The 16,364-nt window shown below is 38.6% G+C and overlaps 1 protein-coding gene across 1 annotated transcript in view; it reads left to right on the top strand.

The window, feature by feature from the left end:
* Window positions 1–16,364, top strand: part of tbc1d24 (TBC1 domain family, member 24) — a 44,564-nt gene that overhangs the window by 12,037 nt on the left and 16,163 nt on the right. Inside the window, exons 2-3 of the mRNA XM_060840657.1 lie at window positions 8,451–8,580; window positions 10,364–11,414. Of these exons, the coding sequence (XP_060696640.1) occupies window positions 10,453–11,414 (962 nt within the window). The 5' untranslated portion in view covers window positions 8,451–8,580; window positions 10,364–10,452. The remainder of the gene's footprint in view (window positions 1–8,450; window positions 8,581–10,363; window positions 11,415–16,364) is intronic.

Raw genomic sequence — 16,364 nt, 5'->3', positions numbered from 1 at the left:
ATTGCCAGTGATGAATTCTTAGGCTGTAACCAAATATAATTTTAACATTACTAACAAATGCCTTTATAGTGTAAATATAATGTTTAGATAAAAATACCACACTCAGTCCCTGCCAATCTGTGCAAAAAAGATTGTTTTGTGAATATAAATTCAAGAAAATGCTTTTGCTGTTTTCTACTTGTACTGCAGTATACTGTGATAAGCGAGTTTAAGATATGTTAAATAGTTCTTAAAAACAGCTGCCATTCTCGCAGTGTAATCACGTTCTCCTTTACAACAATCAGCACAGAATTTGTTCTGCATACCTCCCTGGTGTACTGCCAGAAATTGATCAGCCAGTGAGCTTGCTGAGTAACTTAATTGAGCCTAGATACCCTTGGCTAAGCTTCCATTTTATGCTTGTACATGAGTTCCTGTGCAGTTATTTATATATGATATCTTTATTTAATATTCCATCCTGAATTAACCAGAGAGAATACACTGTTAACTTTTGTGTTAAAAGCACTATATTGCATTGTAATTGGTTTTATGGGCTAGATCAGTTACATGCGAGGTTGTAATACAACAAATTTATCCAAGGTCAGAACCTCCGTATGATGCAGTAAGGTATTTGCACCATGACCCAATGAACAAATAATGCTGTGTTGCAGTAACCTAATTTTATTTTTTTTGCAGCTTTTTAAAATAATGATTTGTTTGAGTTTGATACTGGAGGTGAGCGTGGAAATGTGCAGTTAAGTTTTTAAGATATTGTTTCAATGCTGTGTTGTTGATTGGTACCAAAGCACAAGCCAGGAAATGTGATGTACCCTTCTTAATCTAGGTTTTCCAGCTAAGTGAAATAATGTTTGACAGCAAGATTATAATTGGAAACCTATTCGGCCATGATCCTGGCTTAAAAATATGAGGAAAGAAACAAAAGCACTGAAAGCATTCAGTACTTCTGTTAATGTTTCTGATGGAAATATTTTAAGTTAACTTTCAGAATTTCAGAATGAAGTGGATGTATTGTGGTCAAAAGTAGGAAGGAAAAACGTGCAGAGGAAGCGTGAATAAAATAACTTTCTCAGTTAAGTGTGGCTGGCTGACAGCAATGGATGATGAGTCAGTGGGTGTAAGCTGCTGGTGGAGTATCATGGGAAAAGTATTAAGACAGCTGCTTGTAATATTAGTCAGTAAAATTCAGGATGGAATATTTTCTAAGCTGCAGTTTGTAGCTGACGCCATCATTGACATTTTTCTAAGCCTCCCATTCTTTGTTGTTTACATACCTTTTTATTACCTTTGTATTGTGATGTCCTTCTCTATTTCTTGGCTGTGATCTGTTAGATCATTTCACTTATTCTCAGAGATCCTAATATTCCTACAGTACAGAAAGAGGCCGTTCAGGTCTGCACCATCCCTCTGAAATGCATCATAGCCAGTTACACCTCCAAATCCCTGTCACCCCTCATTTACCAATCTCCTTGTGTATCATCACCTATTCACAGCTCACTTAATAGCATGCTTACCTTGGAGTTATTGATTCCTACTTCAGGACAGGAGTACACAAAAACAAACAAGGCTAACATCCTAGTTCAGTATAAAGAGAGCATTTGACTGTTGAAGATCCTTTTTGAATGAGCTGTTAAAGCAAGGCCCCATCTTCTTGTCGGGATCCCATGGAACCATTTTAAAGAATAACAGGCAAATTATCCTCTATCTGGGTCACTGTTTATCCCTTGGTCAACATTACAAAGAACATTATTATAGTATCTGATTGTTATCACAGTTTTGCGGGAGTTTGCTGAATTCAAGTTAGCTGCTGCATTTACTACAATAGAACAATAATTGTTCAAAAGTACTGGCTTACAATTGTAGTGGAAAGCCTGTGTTGGCATGGGAGCCACACTGCTCTGCCAGTTGCACCATGATTCAATAACCAAAATAACCAATTGATTCCCTTTTGTACTACTATCCAAAAATAAATGAAACTTTCACCAGATTTGTTTCAAAAAGTGAACTCAAAATAATCCATTTATTATAATGCATCTGATTCTAAAATAAGTGACAGACATTGGTTAACATTTTAATTATAATGCAGAATAAGAACAATATACCTTTAATTACAAAAACAAAGACCCAATCCATAAAAGACAATGCTGTCTGCAGAGATTACACAGTTTACTTTTCTATTTTACAGACCAAAGTCCAGGAAGGGATACAAGAAAACCATTTACACAGAGGCTTCCACACACTCAAATCCAGGATTTTCAACATTTAAGAAGTGTTAACTCTATCTATTATTTCCCTGAAAACTTTCTTGCCTTTTTCCCTATAAATACTTTACTTGTACAGCAGGCAAGCCAAAACACACATTGACTTGTTGACTTTGTGTTTAAAATAAAGTAAAACCCTTTCAAATCCAGAAAATCCCCAAATAGTTCCATCCCTTGCAGCTTTTTCACATATTCCTTAAATGTAAATATCTATTCCCAACTCTTAATTGGCTATAACGAGCTTTGAGACATTTAGTGGTTGTGCAAAATGTCAGTCTTTTCTACTGTTAGCTGTGTTTATTGTGTACAAACCTTACAAACTGATGCTCTGGACCAGCTATGAGCTACTCCTACCAAACATTAGTGAGGAAAGCCTTGGAAGTTTCAAATAAATCTCTCAAATTAATTGGAGTTCCTTTCCTCCTACATAACATCTAAGATTTTGAGTCCATCATTCTGATCTGAATAGGCAGTTTATTTGCCAACTTAATTAGCTGATTTTGTCCTGCATAGAGAAGTAATTCCCTTCAGTCAAAGTTGAACAATGATTGAGAATAGCAAAACTATCTAGAATTTGAGGAGTGAGCAGCGTTTGCTTCTTATATTAATGTACAATTTCTATAAACTGAGGCACTGAAATTATCAGCCAGTTAAAGGTTTTGTAGATCATACATTTATAATGCATGAAAACTCATAATAGATCAACTTGTTACCGTTTTAGGATGAGGTATACAAATGTTTATGCAAAATATATTTGTTAAAATTGACGTAACGCAGACTGCATATTTGCATGATAGCTTGGTCGTAAACTTCCAAAGCCCTAAGGGTTTCCTTGGTTCATTTTTGGGTTTGTTCTGGGCTAGGTTAATATTTTTATTCTTTCATGGTGCGTGGTTGTCATTACCCTTGAACTTTGTTGGCTGGCCATTTCAATGGTGATTAACAGTCCATCTCATTGCTGTGAGTCAAGAGTCACTGGTAGGCTAGACAAAGTGAGGGCCATAGATTTGCTTCCTTGATGGGTATTAGTAAACCAGATATTTTACTAATTATGTTTTAATTCAGTTCACTATACTGGACCATAAAGCTAGCCACCTGCCATGGTTGGAATTGAAATCCTGTAGCCTCTGGATTACTTGTGCAGTGACATTACACAACCATAGGACCATAAGACATAGGAGCAGAAATTTGGCAGAGCAGCCTTGATGGGCTGAATGGCCTTTCAATCATTAAGTTTCTCAACCCCAGTCTCCTGCTTTCTCCTTGTAACACATGACCAAGAATCTGTCTATCTTAGTCTTAAGTATACTCAATGACCTGGCCTCAACAGCCAGGACAATGAATTCCATAGATTCACCACTCCCTGGCTGAAGACATTTCTCCTCATCTCCATTCTAAAAAGTATTCCCTTTAGTCTAGTCTCTCATACCAATGAAAACATCTTCCCAACATCCACTCTGTCTAGGGAATTCAGTGTTCTGTAAGTTTTCAATTAGATCACCCCCCCCCCCATCCTTCCAAACTCCAAGTGTAGACCCAGAGTCCTCAACTGTTCTTCATATGTTAAGCTTTTCATTCCTGAGACCATTCTCGTGAACCTCCTCTGAACACACTCCAGAGCCAGTACGTCCTTCCTGAAATATGGGTCCCAAAACTGCGCACAACATTCCAAATGTGGTCTGACTAGAGTCTTATAGAACCTCCAGAAGTAAATCCCTGCTTCTGTTAAAACAAATGCCATTTCATTTATCTTCCTAACTACTGACCTAACCTGCAAGTTTACCTTGGGAGTTCTAGTCCAGGACTCTCTCAAGTCTCTTTGTACTTGAGACTTCTGTATTTTCTCCCCTTTTTAGAAAATAGTCCATGCCTCTCTACTTCCTACCAAAGTGCATGCCCTCCTACATTGCCACATTATACTGCATCTGCCACTACTTTGCCCACTCTCCTAACCTATCCTAATCTTTCTGCAGTCCCCGTGCTTTCTTAGTGCTACCTGTCCCTCTACCTATCTTTGTATTGTCTGCAAACTTGGCCAGAATGCCCTCAGTTCCTTCATCTCGATTCATCTCAACATCCATTGGCTCTCCTTAGTCCAACATGCTTGTTACTTCCTCAAAGACTTCTGGCAGATTTGTCAGGCATGACCTCCCCTTGATAAAATATGGCAAAGTCAGCAAGGTTTTATCATATTCTTCCTTGTATTCTGAAATCTCATCCTTCACAATGGATTCCACCACCACTTCTCCTGATTGCTGTGGTTCATCAACAACTGTTATAATAGTATCATGCAATTATCACAACAATGGTTGGTGAACTAGATTGAACTTGAATAAAACAAAGTGCAGACACTGGAAATTTGAAACAAAAACAGAAATTCATATAGAACCTCAGCAAGTCTGGCAGCATCTGTGAAGAAAGAAACAGAATTAACAGTATTGAGTCCAGTGACCTTTCTTCAGGACAGATTGAACTTGATCTCGTGTTCACAAATTCCAATGTACGCCCCAGGTAGAGAGTACTATGAATGTTGAGCAGACAAGGAAAAACATGTTACATTATGCATCAGGACAATTGAATTTGGAGGCTGAGGAAATTGGGCTGTTTTTGCACACTAGCTTTCAGCTATCAAAGTTCTACAACAGCTTACTTGCCTTTATCCTGATGTCAAGACTAAGCTGCAGTTGAACTGCTTATACTAACTAAAATGGCCGCTAAATCATCCTGTATCTTTGTAGCTATCATCCTCCTGTATTTCCAACTTAACAGTTGGATCAATCCACCTAAACCTTTTGGCAATTAAGAGTATTCGAACCATTATTATCTAAAATTATTTCACTTGTCTCAGAAAGTAATGGTACTAAAATTCCAACCAACATGTGCACACCTTTTTGGTTACAGAATTTGTGCTTTTGCATCTAGAATAACTTAGTAGTGGAACCTTCATCCAACACTAAACCACAGTTGTCAGATCAGATTGTAGAATTTTCATCTTGTGTTGGTCAGGAATTCAGAGAGCATTTGATGGGCATGAAATAGTTGGTGTTAAGTGCAGCCCCATGTTTTAAAAAGTACAGTGACTGCTTAAAAGTTAATACTTTAAACTGTCACATCAAGAAAATACAATTTAAACTGGTGAGTGCTTTGTCATGGCTTTGTTAGAAGCTGCGCTCAATTTAGTTCAGGTCATTGATTGCAGCACCATCATTCACCACAGCACATTGTTGCTGTAGTGTGTATACACAAGGGAAAATGCAACTGTTGACATGAGTTAACAGCATTTTAGGGGTTAAATTAATTTTAATTTCTAAATTTTAATCTACAGATAAAAGAATAGCTCCCCCCACAGCACCAGTGATTTAGTGGACCATTTATTTATTTTCAAAAACAAATTTCCTGCGCAAGATGTGTAAAATTATTAATTCATTAGTGATGACTGATTCAACTTGTATTTATAGTTCCTAGTTTTAGACTCATCTACGAGAGATTTACGAATGAACTCAATAGGAAAATTGTACTTTTTTTGATTCGATGGTTAGAATATGAACTTAGTTGCCTCAGAAAAGGGTTAAAGCAAATAGATTTGCTTCTAAAAAAGAAACCTAATATGTACATGAAAGAAGAGGACTTGAAAGATTTGCTCTAAGGTTAAAATTGATTTAGATGGCTTGGGGGGGAAGCTGTAGAGAGTATAGAGATCAGAACAAACTGATTGGGCTGCATGGCCTGTTTCTCTGTATATTGTGTGTGAAGTAATCAAGTCATTGTTGACAGTACCTCAAATATGCAACTTCCACCATACGATGGAAGCAGGTGCACAGAAACACTTCCACCTCCTTGTCTCACATTTTTCTGACTTGAATGTAACATTCCTGTTCCTTATGTGTTGCTTGGTCACAATCCTGTGGCTCACTCCCAAACAACACCATGGGGAGGACTTCATTACATGGAATGCACCATCAACCTTGAACAGTTAGGGGAATACAGTAATACAGGCCTTGCAGGTGGCGTCCACAGCGCAATTCTTTTAAGCAACTGATTTAAATTGTGCTTTGATGTAATTGTGTTTTTATTTTGTAGTGCACACAGATTGTTGTAAGTGGATCTGAAAGGGTTAATACTGAATTGCGCCATAAGCACTGACCACTATGGTAATATCTTGTAGGTTTGTGGGTAGAACAATTTAGGATCCTGAAGAGGTGAGACCTAACAATTGGTCCTCTTCCAAGTAGCTACAGCAATATCTGTCTTTAAGTGTACTTTGTAATTAGTTGCTAATGTGCAATAAACTATACCCTGTTAAGAACAACAGGCTCTTCTGGCTAGATCAGGAGAAGATTTCCCTGTACTACACCAGGCGAAGCCAGCCGTGCAGTTTCTTACATTTAGACAATTGCTTGAGCCTTCTTTGTGAGCAGCAGCTCCTACAGCATTGAGAGTTGGCATGCCCATACACACATCTAATCCCAGATTAGATATATATATTCCATTGTATAACTTGCAAAATACGACTTTAACATTCTTTGTGTCAGCAGTGTTGACCCACCTTGGCTCTCTAGAAGAGGTACAGCTTGTCCTATTGAATAGGGTCATAATTCATTGATCTTAGAGCTGCAGAGTATCTGTTATGGTGTATGATGTGCCAAATGTACAACATGTACTCATCAAGCTCCCATATGGATTGTTCCAGACACCATAAACTGTGCTAAAGTGCCAGCTCTTATTATTTGCTTTACTGATTTTTATTTTGTATATTTCTTTCTCTTCTCTCCAATTCACTTCATGAAAATCAAACTTATTTTCTTCCATTTGGTAGCTGCTTTCACGTGGTTTTAAATTAGATTACTTAGTGTAGAAACAGGCCCTTTGGGCCAACAAGTCCACACCGATTCTCTGAAGAGCGACCCACCCAGACCCATTCCCCTACATTTACCCCTTCACCTAATACTACGGGCAGTTTAGCATGGCCAATTCACCTAACCTGCATATTTTTGGACTGTGGGAGGAAACCAAAACAGACACTGGGAGAATGTGCAAATTCCACACACAGTTGCCTGAGGTGGGAATTAAACCCAGATCTCTGGGGCTGTGAGGCATCAGTGCTAACCACTGTGCCACCGTGCTGCCCATAAATAACTGATTTTTGATTAGCAATTGTGGTCTGCCATCTTAGTCACCATCAATTCATTTCTTGGACCATTTTATGCACTGTAGATATTCTATCATTTAAAGTTTTTTTTATAAACATAAGCACAACAGATATGGAAGGAAGGTTCAGGAGGTAATTGTGGAGCTGAGGAAGCTTGAGATGGGATAGTTAAGGTCATGTTGTGAAACTTGAAAGGGTTCAGAAAAGATTTACAAGGATGTTGCCCGGGTTGGAGGATTTGAGCTACAGGGAGAGGTTGAATAGGCTGGGGCTGTTTTCCCTGAAGCGTCAGAGGCTGAGGGGTGACCTTATAGAGGTTTACAAAATCATGAAGGGCATGGATAGGATAAATAGACAAAGTCTTTTCCCTGGGGTGGGGAGTCCAGAGATAGGTCTCTCTTATAACTTTTCCCTCTCACTCTAAACCTAAGGGCAACTGTTTTACGCAGAGGGTGATGCATGTATGCAGTCAGCTGCCAGAGGAAGTGGTGGAGGCTGGTGCCATTGCAACATTTAAAAGGCATCTGGATGGGTACATGAACAGGAAGGGTTTGGAGGAATATGGGCCAGGTGCTGGCAGGTGGTACTACATTGGGTTGGGATATCTGGTCGGCATGGACGAGTTGAACCGAAGGGTCTGTTTCCGTGCTGTACATCTCTAAGACTCTGTTAGGATTTAAATAGAGCTTAAAATTTGAGTTTGAGAATTGGCTAAAGAATAGTGGTGATAAGCATGAAGAATTTGATGTGGGGTAGGGTGCACGGTTTTGAATGAACTGAAGCTTACAGAGGGCAGAGTTTAGGACTTGTGAACATAATTGGATTGGTTGCAGTCAAGATCTCTCCTGTGCTACTCGAATGTATATTGCACAAACGATGAGTACACTTTCCTTGTACTGCAGATTTTGTGTTTTCAGGTTAAAATAATACTGAATTATTGTAATCCTGGATCTCCAAGTATTTAATGAAATATAAAGTCTATCTTTAAGTAATCTCAAGGGATTCCTATTAATTTTACTCAAAATAATATTTCTTACACATAGGTAATTCATTCAGCAGAAAAGAACTCCAGGTTTCTCAGCTTTTTGATGCAGGTGCTTGCATTGGATGAAGGTTAACTGCAAACCATTAAATGTCCTGCATGGGAAAATTGGGTAATTGGATTGGATACTGGTGAGTGTTTTTATCTTGAATTCTGTACTGGACTGCATATTTCATTCAGATTGAGAGAGAACAGAAGCCAAAACACATTTGCAGTTTGAAAGCATAATTTCACCAAATCTTTTTCCAAGGTCATTGCTTATGTTTAGAAAACAGATTGATACAGTGAAAGATTGTACCTGCTGCTAGAAATGTAAGAGTAAACACATTGCAGAAGCAACCCAGGGCATGTAGCATGAGCAGTTTTGAACACAATTGTTGGTGACCTTGTGACCCAAAATCCAAACTTGAAATGTATGACCATGGAGATTAAACTCAATGGAACTACAGAAGTACAAAAGAATCAGGTTCACATGATTGAGTTTTTTCCTAAATATATTCTGAACTGTAATAACTTTCTACTTGGAGGTGGGTTATGGTCATCTTTGGTGTGACTATGAAGTTAATGCGCTTAATGTTTAACACCAGTTTATTTATACTGCATGGAAGGTAATTACCTAAAATAAAGATCTCTGGATAATGACGGTTGTTCCATCCTGTGTGATCTGTACACAGAGTGTATTGACCCTTAAACACTTCTAGAATGATGTAACCTCATGAATGCTTGTAATTTGGAACTCGGCTCTCCAAAGCAGCAACACCATTAGTTGTGTTTATTTTGTCAATTCTTAAAATACACACAGACAGTTTGGTTAAAATGGAATACAATTGGAATCTTGTCAAACATTTACCTGATTTAAGCTGGACAGTAACCAGTTATCTAAAAACACTACAGTCATTCTTCCATATTCATGAGGATTCCTTTCTTGAGAAAATTTATAAATGATGAAATTTACGTGTGTGAAGTTAGTTAAAAATAGGCTTAAAATGGCTAAAAATATCATGGATATCCAATGTTTGTCTGTGGTTGTTGATCTTTGATACTTATTTTTTGGCATAGATAGGTGAAGTCATGATGTTGCTGACATAGAGGATTTATTGTATGTTAATTTATTGACTGATCAAACTGCCGCCAGTAATTCTGAGAATTACTCTTTTGGTGAATGCAGGTATTGAAGGCAAAATACATCAGGTGAAATTAGAGTTTGCAGCATAAGTTTATCTGCATGTTCATTTAGTTGCCATTCATACTGCTGATGAAATGTAATCGAGGGTAGGTGGGAAATGGATTTAAATGTACAATCAGATCAGCCATGATTTTTTAAAGTGGTCTCCCAGGCTAGTGCAGTTGAATGGCTTACACCTGATTTGTATGTTTGTGTATGAATATAGGCACTTCTTTGTATTTCATATTACACTCAGGTGGCTCTAAGGTGAAATGCCTGTGGGATTGTATTTCACTTTAAGATGTTGCGAAGTGTATTGCACCTCATTTTACTTGGAAAAACATTGCAGCCAATTTGCTGCTCTCAAAATTCCATTAACTGTATGAGTTAAAACAGGTGTAGTTTCAACAAGATTGACAACTATTGACTGGTCCAAATATTTCCCTGAGAAATTAATCAGAGTTAATCTGTCAAAGTTAAACACAGCTTTGCAATTAACTGTCAATTACCATTTATTAGGGCATTCTACATGGTAATGCCTTTGGCAATCAGAGTTTGCTTACCAACTAATCAGCATTGCCCACTTGTGCAGCATAAATGCTAGTTTTTCCTTTAAATTGGAATTCTTGAAAATTGTCTTGACAAAATCTTCAAATTAGTTCACTTTTCAATCTTTGAGTATGTCCTTTTGGATGCTTAAAGCTGTAATGGTTGTAAAATACTAATTTGTGATGTCTTTTGTCTAACAGTGAAAAACAGGTGCACCTTGAGGATCAAATTCTGTCCCCTCGCCTTCAATTCTCAAATATTGAAACAAAAGGATCAGTGAGCTCCAGCTATGTCTTACATGGAGAGTGGACAGTTTGTGGATTGGGACAAAATGATTGACCTGGAGAAGGATAGTCCTGTGGTCCCATCCCGCATAGATAGCAACTTGTTAAAGCAGTACGCACGACAAGGTTACTGGTCAAAGAGCCACTCTTTAAGAACAAAAATCTATGAACAAATCATCAAAGCTGTCTCATGCAGGACAGTGACACCTGATGCTGAGGTATACAAGGATATTGTTGGAAAAATCACAGGAATAAAAAATGCCTCAACTCTGCCAATGCCAGAATTTGTCAATGGTAGTGCAGTACCAAACTATTGTCTGAACACCGATGGAATTGTTGCAGTTAGGAAGATTGTGGTTTGTATTTCCAACCAGTTTCCAGACATCTCTTTCTGTCCTGTGCTGCCAGCCATTGTAGCACTGCTCCTACATTACAGCACTGATGAAGCAGACTGTTTTGAGAAGGTGTGCCGGCTCTTGGCTTGTAACGACCGTACAAAACATTTCATAGATCAAACCTTCCTGGCCTATGAGTCCTCTTGTATGACCTTTGGAGATCTAGCCAACAAATACTGCCAAGGTGCCCACAAGCTAATAGTGAGTGCTTCAGAGGATGTCCTGGAGGTTTACTCTAATTGGCTACGATGGATTTTTGGAGACCTGCCATTTAACTATGCAGTCCGTGTGTTAGATATCTTCTTTGTCGAAGGATTTAAAGTACTTTACAGGGTAGCATTGGCTGTGCTCAAATTTTTCCGAAAAGTCAGAATCAGGCAGTCTGAAAAATCTGCTGACATTCGAACTGATATCCAGAACTTCATTCAAGGAATTGCTGACCATGTCCCAATTGAGAAGCTGTTGGACAAAGCATTCTCTATTCGCCTGTTCTCAAGGAAGGAGATCCGTTTGCTTCGTGATGCCAATGAAAAAGCACTGAAGCAAAAAGGCATCACAGTAAATCAAAAGAGGTGATTGAACATATTTTAGGGCTGGAATCAATCTGAGATCTTAGGGAAAAAATGTGTTCTTATGCATAACTTGCTGCTTAAATGTTTTCTCATCTTTTAAACAACTTTTTAATCAGTTGATTTTGAATTAATGGGAACTGGAATGAAATTCAATCCTTTGTCCTTCATTGATATTGAAGATTGTCTTCGCATAAATTGTCAATCTTAAGTCTTTTCATAAAGCTGCAGAGGAATAGTTGCAACTAATATGCACCCTTAATTATAAAAAAACTCCCTGTCACCGATCTCCTCCTCCCCCACACCACCTTGCTGCTGTATGATTAGATGATTCCATCAAATTGCTCTTTTAATAAAAGAGCATTTCATTACTGGCCTTGATTATGCCCTTGTGCGTTAACATTTTGATTTGTGTACTAGAGTACCTAGATCCCTCTGCACATTAGCATTCCACATTGTTATTCATATAAATAATATTCTGCAGTTCATACTTCCTGCCAAAACGAACAACTTTACACTTCCACATTATTCTCTAAGTCAGATGTTCCTGCTTGTTCGATTCTTTCAGTGAGTTTCAGAATCCCAGAACACTCTGTGAAAAAGGTTTCCCTCATATCACCTGTAAACCTTCTGCCCTTTAAACCTGCAAACTCATCTCTGCAACATACCTACCGACTCATCTTTGAGTCCTCCGCTTTAGTTACATTCCTTTGCTCCCATCATCCAAGTAATTGATATACAAGATTTTAGGCCCCACACAAACCCCTTTGTGGCTCCACTCATTATAACTTGCTGATAACAAAACACCACTTGTGCACACATTCAGATTGACTGATTGATAGAAAGCAAGCAACACTGATATGTTAACCCCTACACCATTTATTTTCTTAAACTGCCATCTGGAAATCCAAGTACTCTGTCTACAGGGCTTCCATTTATCTCCAGCATATGCTGATCTTTAGAAGAACTGATATTATTAAAACGTGATTTCCCTTTCACAAAACCACGTTGACTTTTCTCAATATAACTTTAAGTGCCCATTAAACTTTTAACAATTGATTCTAACACCGTCTCCATGACAGATGTCAAACTAACTTGCCTACAATTTCCTGTGTGCTTCTCTGCTGCTTGAATAGAGGAGTTACATTTGCTACATTCTGATGAAATCTTTGCCGAATCTAGGGAATTTGGAAAATTAATGCCAACACACCTACCACCTTTTTCTAAGGCCCTAAGATGAAGAATGCCCAGACCCAGAAGCTTACATATTGCTTATTACAGTCACAAGGGAAGGAGTACTATCCGCAAGTTCCTCTTTCCCTTGCATCTCCAGATTTATAGCTGTTACTGGAATGGAGTTAGTATTCGTGCAGCATAGGAAAATGCCCTTTGACCATCCCCAGCACGATGGGCCATCTGACTTCCCTCTATTCTAATCTCATTTTTCCAGCCCTTAGCGTGTAACCTTTTATGTTATGGTATCTCAAGTGCTCATCTGAACCATTCTTAAATGTCTTCAGGGTTCCTGCCTCCTCAGTTCTTCCAGTCAGTGAGTTTCAGAATCCCAGAACACACTGTGAAATATGTTTTCCTTGCATCACCTGTAAACCTCCTGCTCCTTTCCATAAACCTGTGTCTTTGGTTATTCTGTACTAAAAGGAAAAGTTTCTATACAGTTCCTGTCTGAAATTTGAAGATCTCAATTCCTCACCACTCCAGCCTTCTCTGCTTACCTAATCTCTCTGTATAGCTGAATTGCTCCAACCCAGGTAAATTGTTGGAAATTGCTTCTGTCTAGTTCATTTGCATCCTTCCTGTGATGTGGTGTCCAGATGCTGGTCTCCAGCTGTGGCCTAATTAATATTATGTGCAGCTGCTTTATAATCTACTTGCTCTTGTATTCAGAGCCTTGATTAATAAAGGCAAGTATCTGTTATGCAGCCTTAGCCACCTCATCTACCAATCTTCTTGTCTTTAAACATCTATTGATATGCATACCCAAGGTTCTTCTGACCCACTGTACTTTCCAGGGTCCTACCGTTCAATGTGTACTCCATTGCCTTAATAGGCCTCCCAAACGGCATTACCTCACTTTTTTGTCAGGATTAAATTTCATGTGCCATTGTTCAGCCTAACTGTGTAAAATCATAGAATCCCTACAGTGTGGAAACAGGCCATTCGGCCCATTAGGTCCACACCGACTCTCTGAAGAGCATCCCACCCAGACTCATTCCTCTACTGTACTCTCTGTAATCCTGCATATCCTATGGCTAATTCACCTAAACTGCACAGCCCTGGACACTTTAGCATGGCCAATCCAGCTAACCTGCACATCTTTGGATTGTGGGAGCAAAAGCACGCAGATACTGGGAGAATATGCAAACTCCATACAGTCGTCCGAGGCTGGAACTGAACCTGCATCTCTGGCACTGTGAGGCAGCAGTGCTAACCACTGAGCCACCTGTATTGTCATGTAGTCTAAGGCTTTCCTCCATGCTATTTACCACTTCGCAATTTTCATGTCATTTGCTAACTTGCTGATCATGCTTCCTGCATTCTTGTCTGATCATTCATGTGCACTACAAATTAGCAAAGGACCGAGGCTTCTAGTCACAAATACATCTTTTGATCATCCAACTTCTGATTCCTGTAACTAAGGCAATTTTGGATTCAATTTGACAAATTTCCCAGGATCCCATGGGCTCTTAGCTGCTTAATCTGTATGCTATGTAAGACTTTGTCAAGAGGTCCACATAGACTGCATCACACCAGTAAATTGCTCAAAAAATTCAATCATATTTGTCAGATGTGATCTCCCCCTTACAAAGCCATGCTGATAATCCTGAGTTAATCTTTGTCCCTCCAAGTGAAGATAATTCAGTCCCTCGAATTTTTTTCTGGTACTTTCTGTACCACAGCAAAGATATTTGCATCTTCTAGTGAAAACAGATGCAAAATGTTGGTTAATTTAATCCACTGTTCCTCTTTATCTGCTATAAATTCCCTAGCTCCACTTTCTAGAGCACCAACAATCACTTTAATTACTCTCTTATTTTTTTAAATACTTGTTTTTGCTTTTTACGTTTCTAGTTAACTTCCTCTTGCACTCCTAATTTCTACCCTGATTAATCTTTATTATTCTCTGCTTTATAATTCTGATCAGTCATCTGACCTGCAGTCACCTTTACATCTCTTTTTTTTCCCTTTCCCTACTTAGTTAACCATGGATGATGATTTCTTTATTTTGAGTTTTTTCTTTATAGTAAGATATCTCCACTGAGAAGCTATCTCAAAAGCATTCTATGAACTTTGCATCCAGGCTGTTACCACCAATATGATTTTTCAGTTTGTGCATAGATTAAAGACACCTATGATTATTGTCCCTTGCCCCACACACCCAATATTTTTTCTTCTGTACTTGCCCCTACATTGTGGTTACTGTTAGGGGGCCACTAGTAATTTTTTTCACTACAATTGATCATCTCCAACCAAACTAATTCTACATCCTGATCTCTTCAACCAAGGTCATCTGTACCTATTACACCAACTCCAATCTTGATGAGCAATGCCCCTCCATTTTTAACCTGGCATCCTACTTTTCTTGGATGTCATATACATCTTAATAATCAGGACCCAATACTTCTCTGGCATTAACATTTCCATAATGACTAGTAGATAAATTTTGTTAATAAAGCACACAATGTGTTTACTTTGACTGCTCCATACATCTAGGTGCAGAGTATTTTTCGTCTTTTTGTTATCTTTGTAGCATCTGATCTTGATTGGTGCATTCTTTGTTTTTTTTTCCTTTCTTGTCTTGACTGTGCTCTTTGATATATCACATTCATTATTTGATCCCTTGCCCCAACTATTTGTTTTTAAATCGTCCCACTTTCCTATTTGTGATTTTTGAGAATACTAGCCCTGTCTGAAGCAGTTAGTACTGAATTCCCATTCATTTTCATGATGTGGAGGTGGAGGTAGAGGTGGAGGTGCTGGTGTTGGACTGGGGTGGACAAAGTTAAAAATCACACAACATCAGGTTATAGTCCAAAAGGTTTATTTGGAAGCACTAGCTTTCGGAGTGTTGCTCCTTCATCAGGTGGTTGTCCTGATGAAGGAGCAGTGCTCCAAAAGCTAGTGCTTCCAAATAAACCTTTTGGACTATAATCTGGTGTTATGATTTTTAACTTTCATTTTCATATGTTGTGTACAAAGGAATTGCACTTTTTGCTTACCTGTGATCATTTTATTTTTGGCTAAAGCTGCTTTTTGCTTACAAAAAAAAGCAGTGGCCTAGTGGTATTACCGCTTGGATTAATAATCCAGACACCAGGGTTCAAATCCCGCCATGGCAGATGGTGAAATTTTAAATCAGTAAAAATCTGGAGTTAAGAGCTTAGTAATGACCATGAAGCTATTGTTGGTAGAAAAAACCTATCTGGTTCACTAATGTCCTTTTAGGGAAAGGAACTGCTATCTTTACATAGACCACGTGACTCTAGACCCACAGCAGGTTGTTGACTCTTACCTATCCACTGGGCAGTTGGGGGTGGGCAATAAGTGCTGGTCTAGCCAGTAATGATCACAATCCCGTGAATGAATTTTAAAAAAAAAGGGCAAGGTTCTCTATTCAGTTTACTTTCACCGGTGGCTCACTGATGTTACTTAGTATGGTGACGAAACGTCTGAAAACGAATCTTCCAGTTCATCGGGCAAACTTACATCCACAAAACTAAGTGATATCTATCTCGGGAAGGAAGCAGTTCCAGGTCAGAACCTAGATTAAAAATCCCAAATAATGGATATGACAAACTTCCCTTATGTTTTGTCTCAAGCTTGTAGAAACATTTTGTACTGTAAGGATGACATTTCTGTGAGTCTCACCAATGTTAGTATGATGGTTGTCTAAATGCAAACCATTTTAAGCCAAGCTGTACACAATAAAGATGA

Source organism: Hemiscyllium ocellatum, chromosome 20, assembly GCF_020745735.1.
Source record: "Hemiscyllium ocellatum isolate sHemOce1 chromosome 20, sHemOce1.pat.X.cur, whole genome shotgun sequence".
NCBI lineage: Eukaryota > Metazoa > Chordata > Chondrichthyes > Orectolobiformes > Hemiscylliidae > Hemiscyllium > Hemiscyllium ocellatum.
The sequence above is the reverse complement of the archived record's forward strand: the minus strand, read 5'-3'. Positions and strand labels throughout refer to the sequence as shown.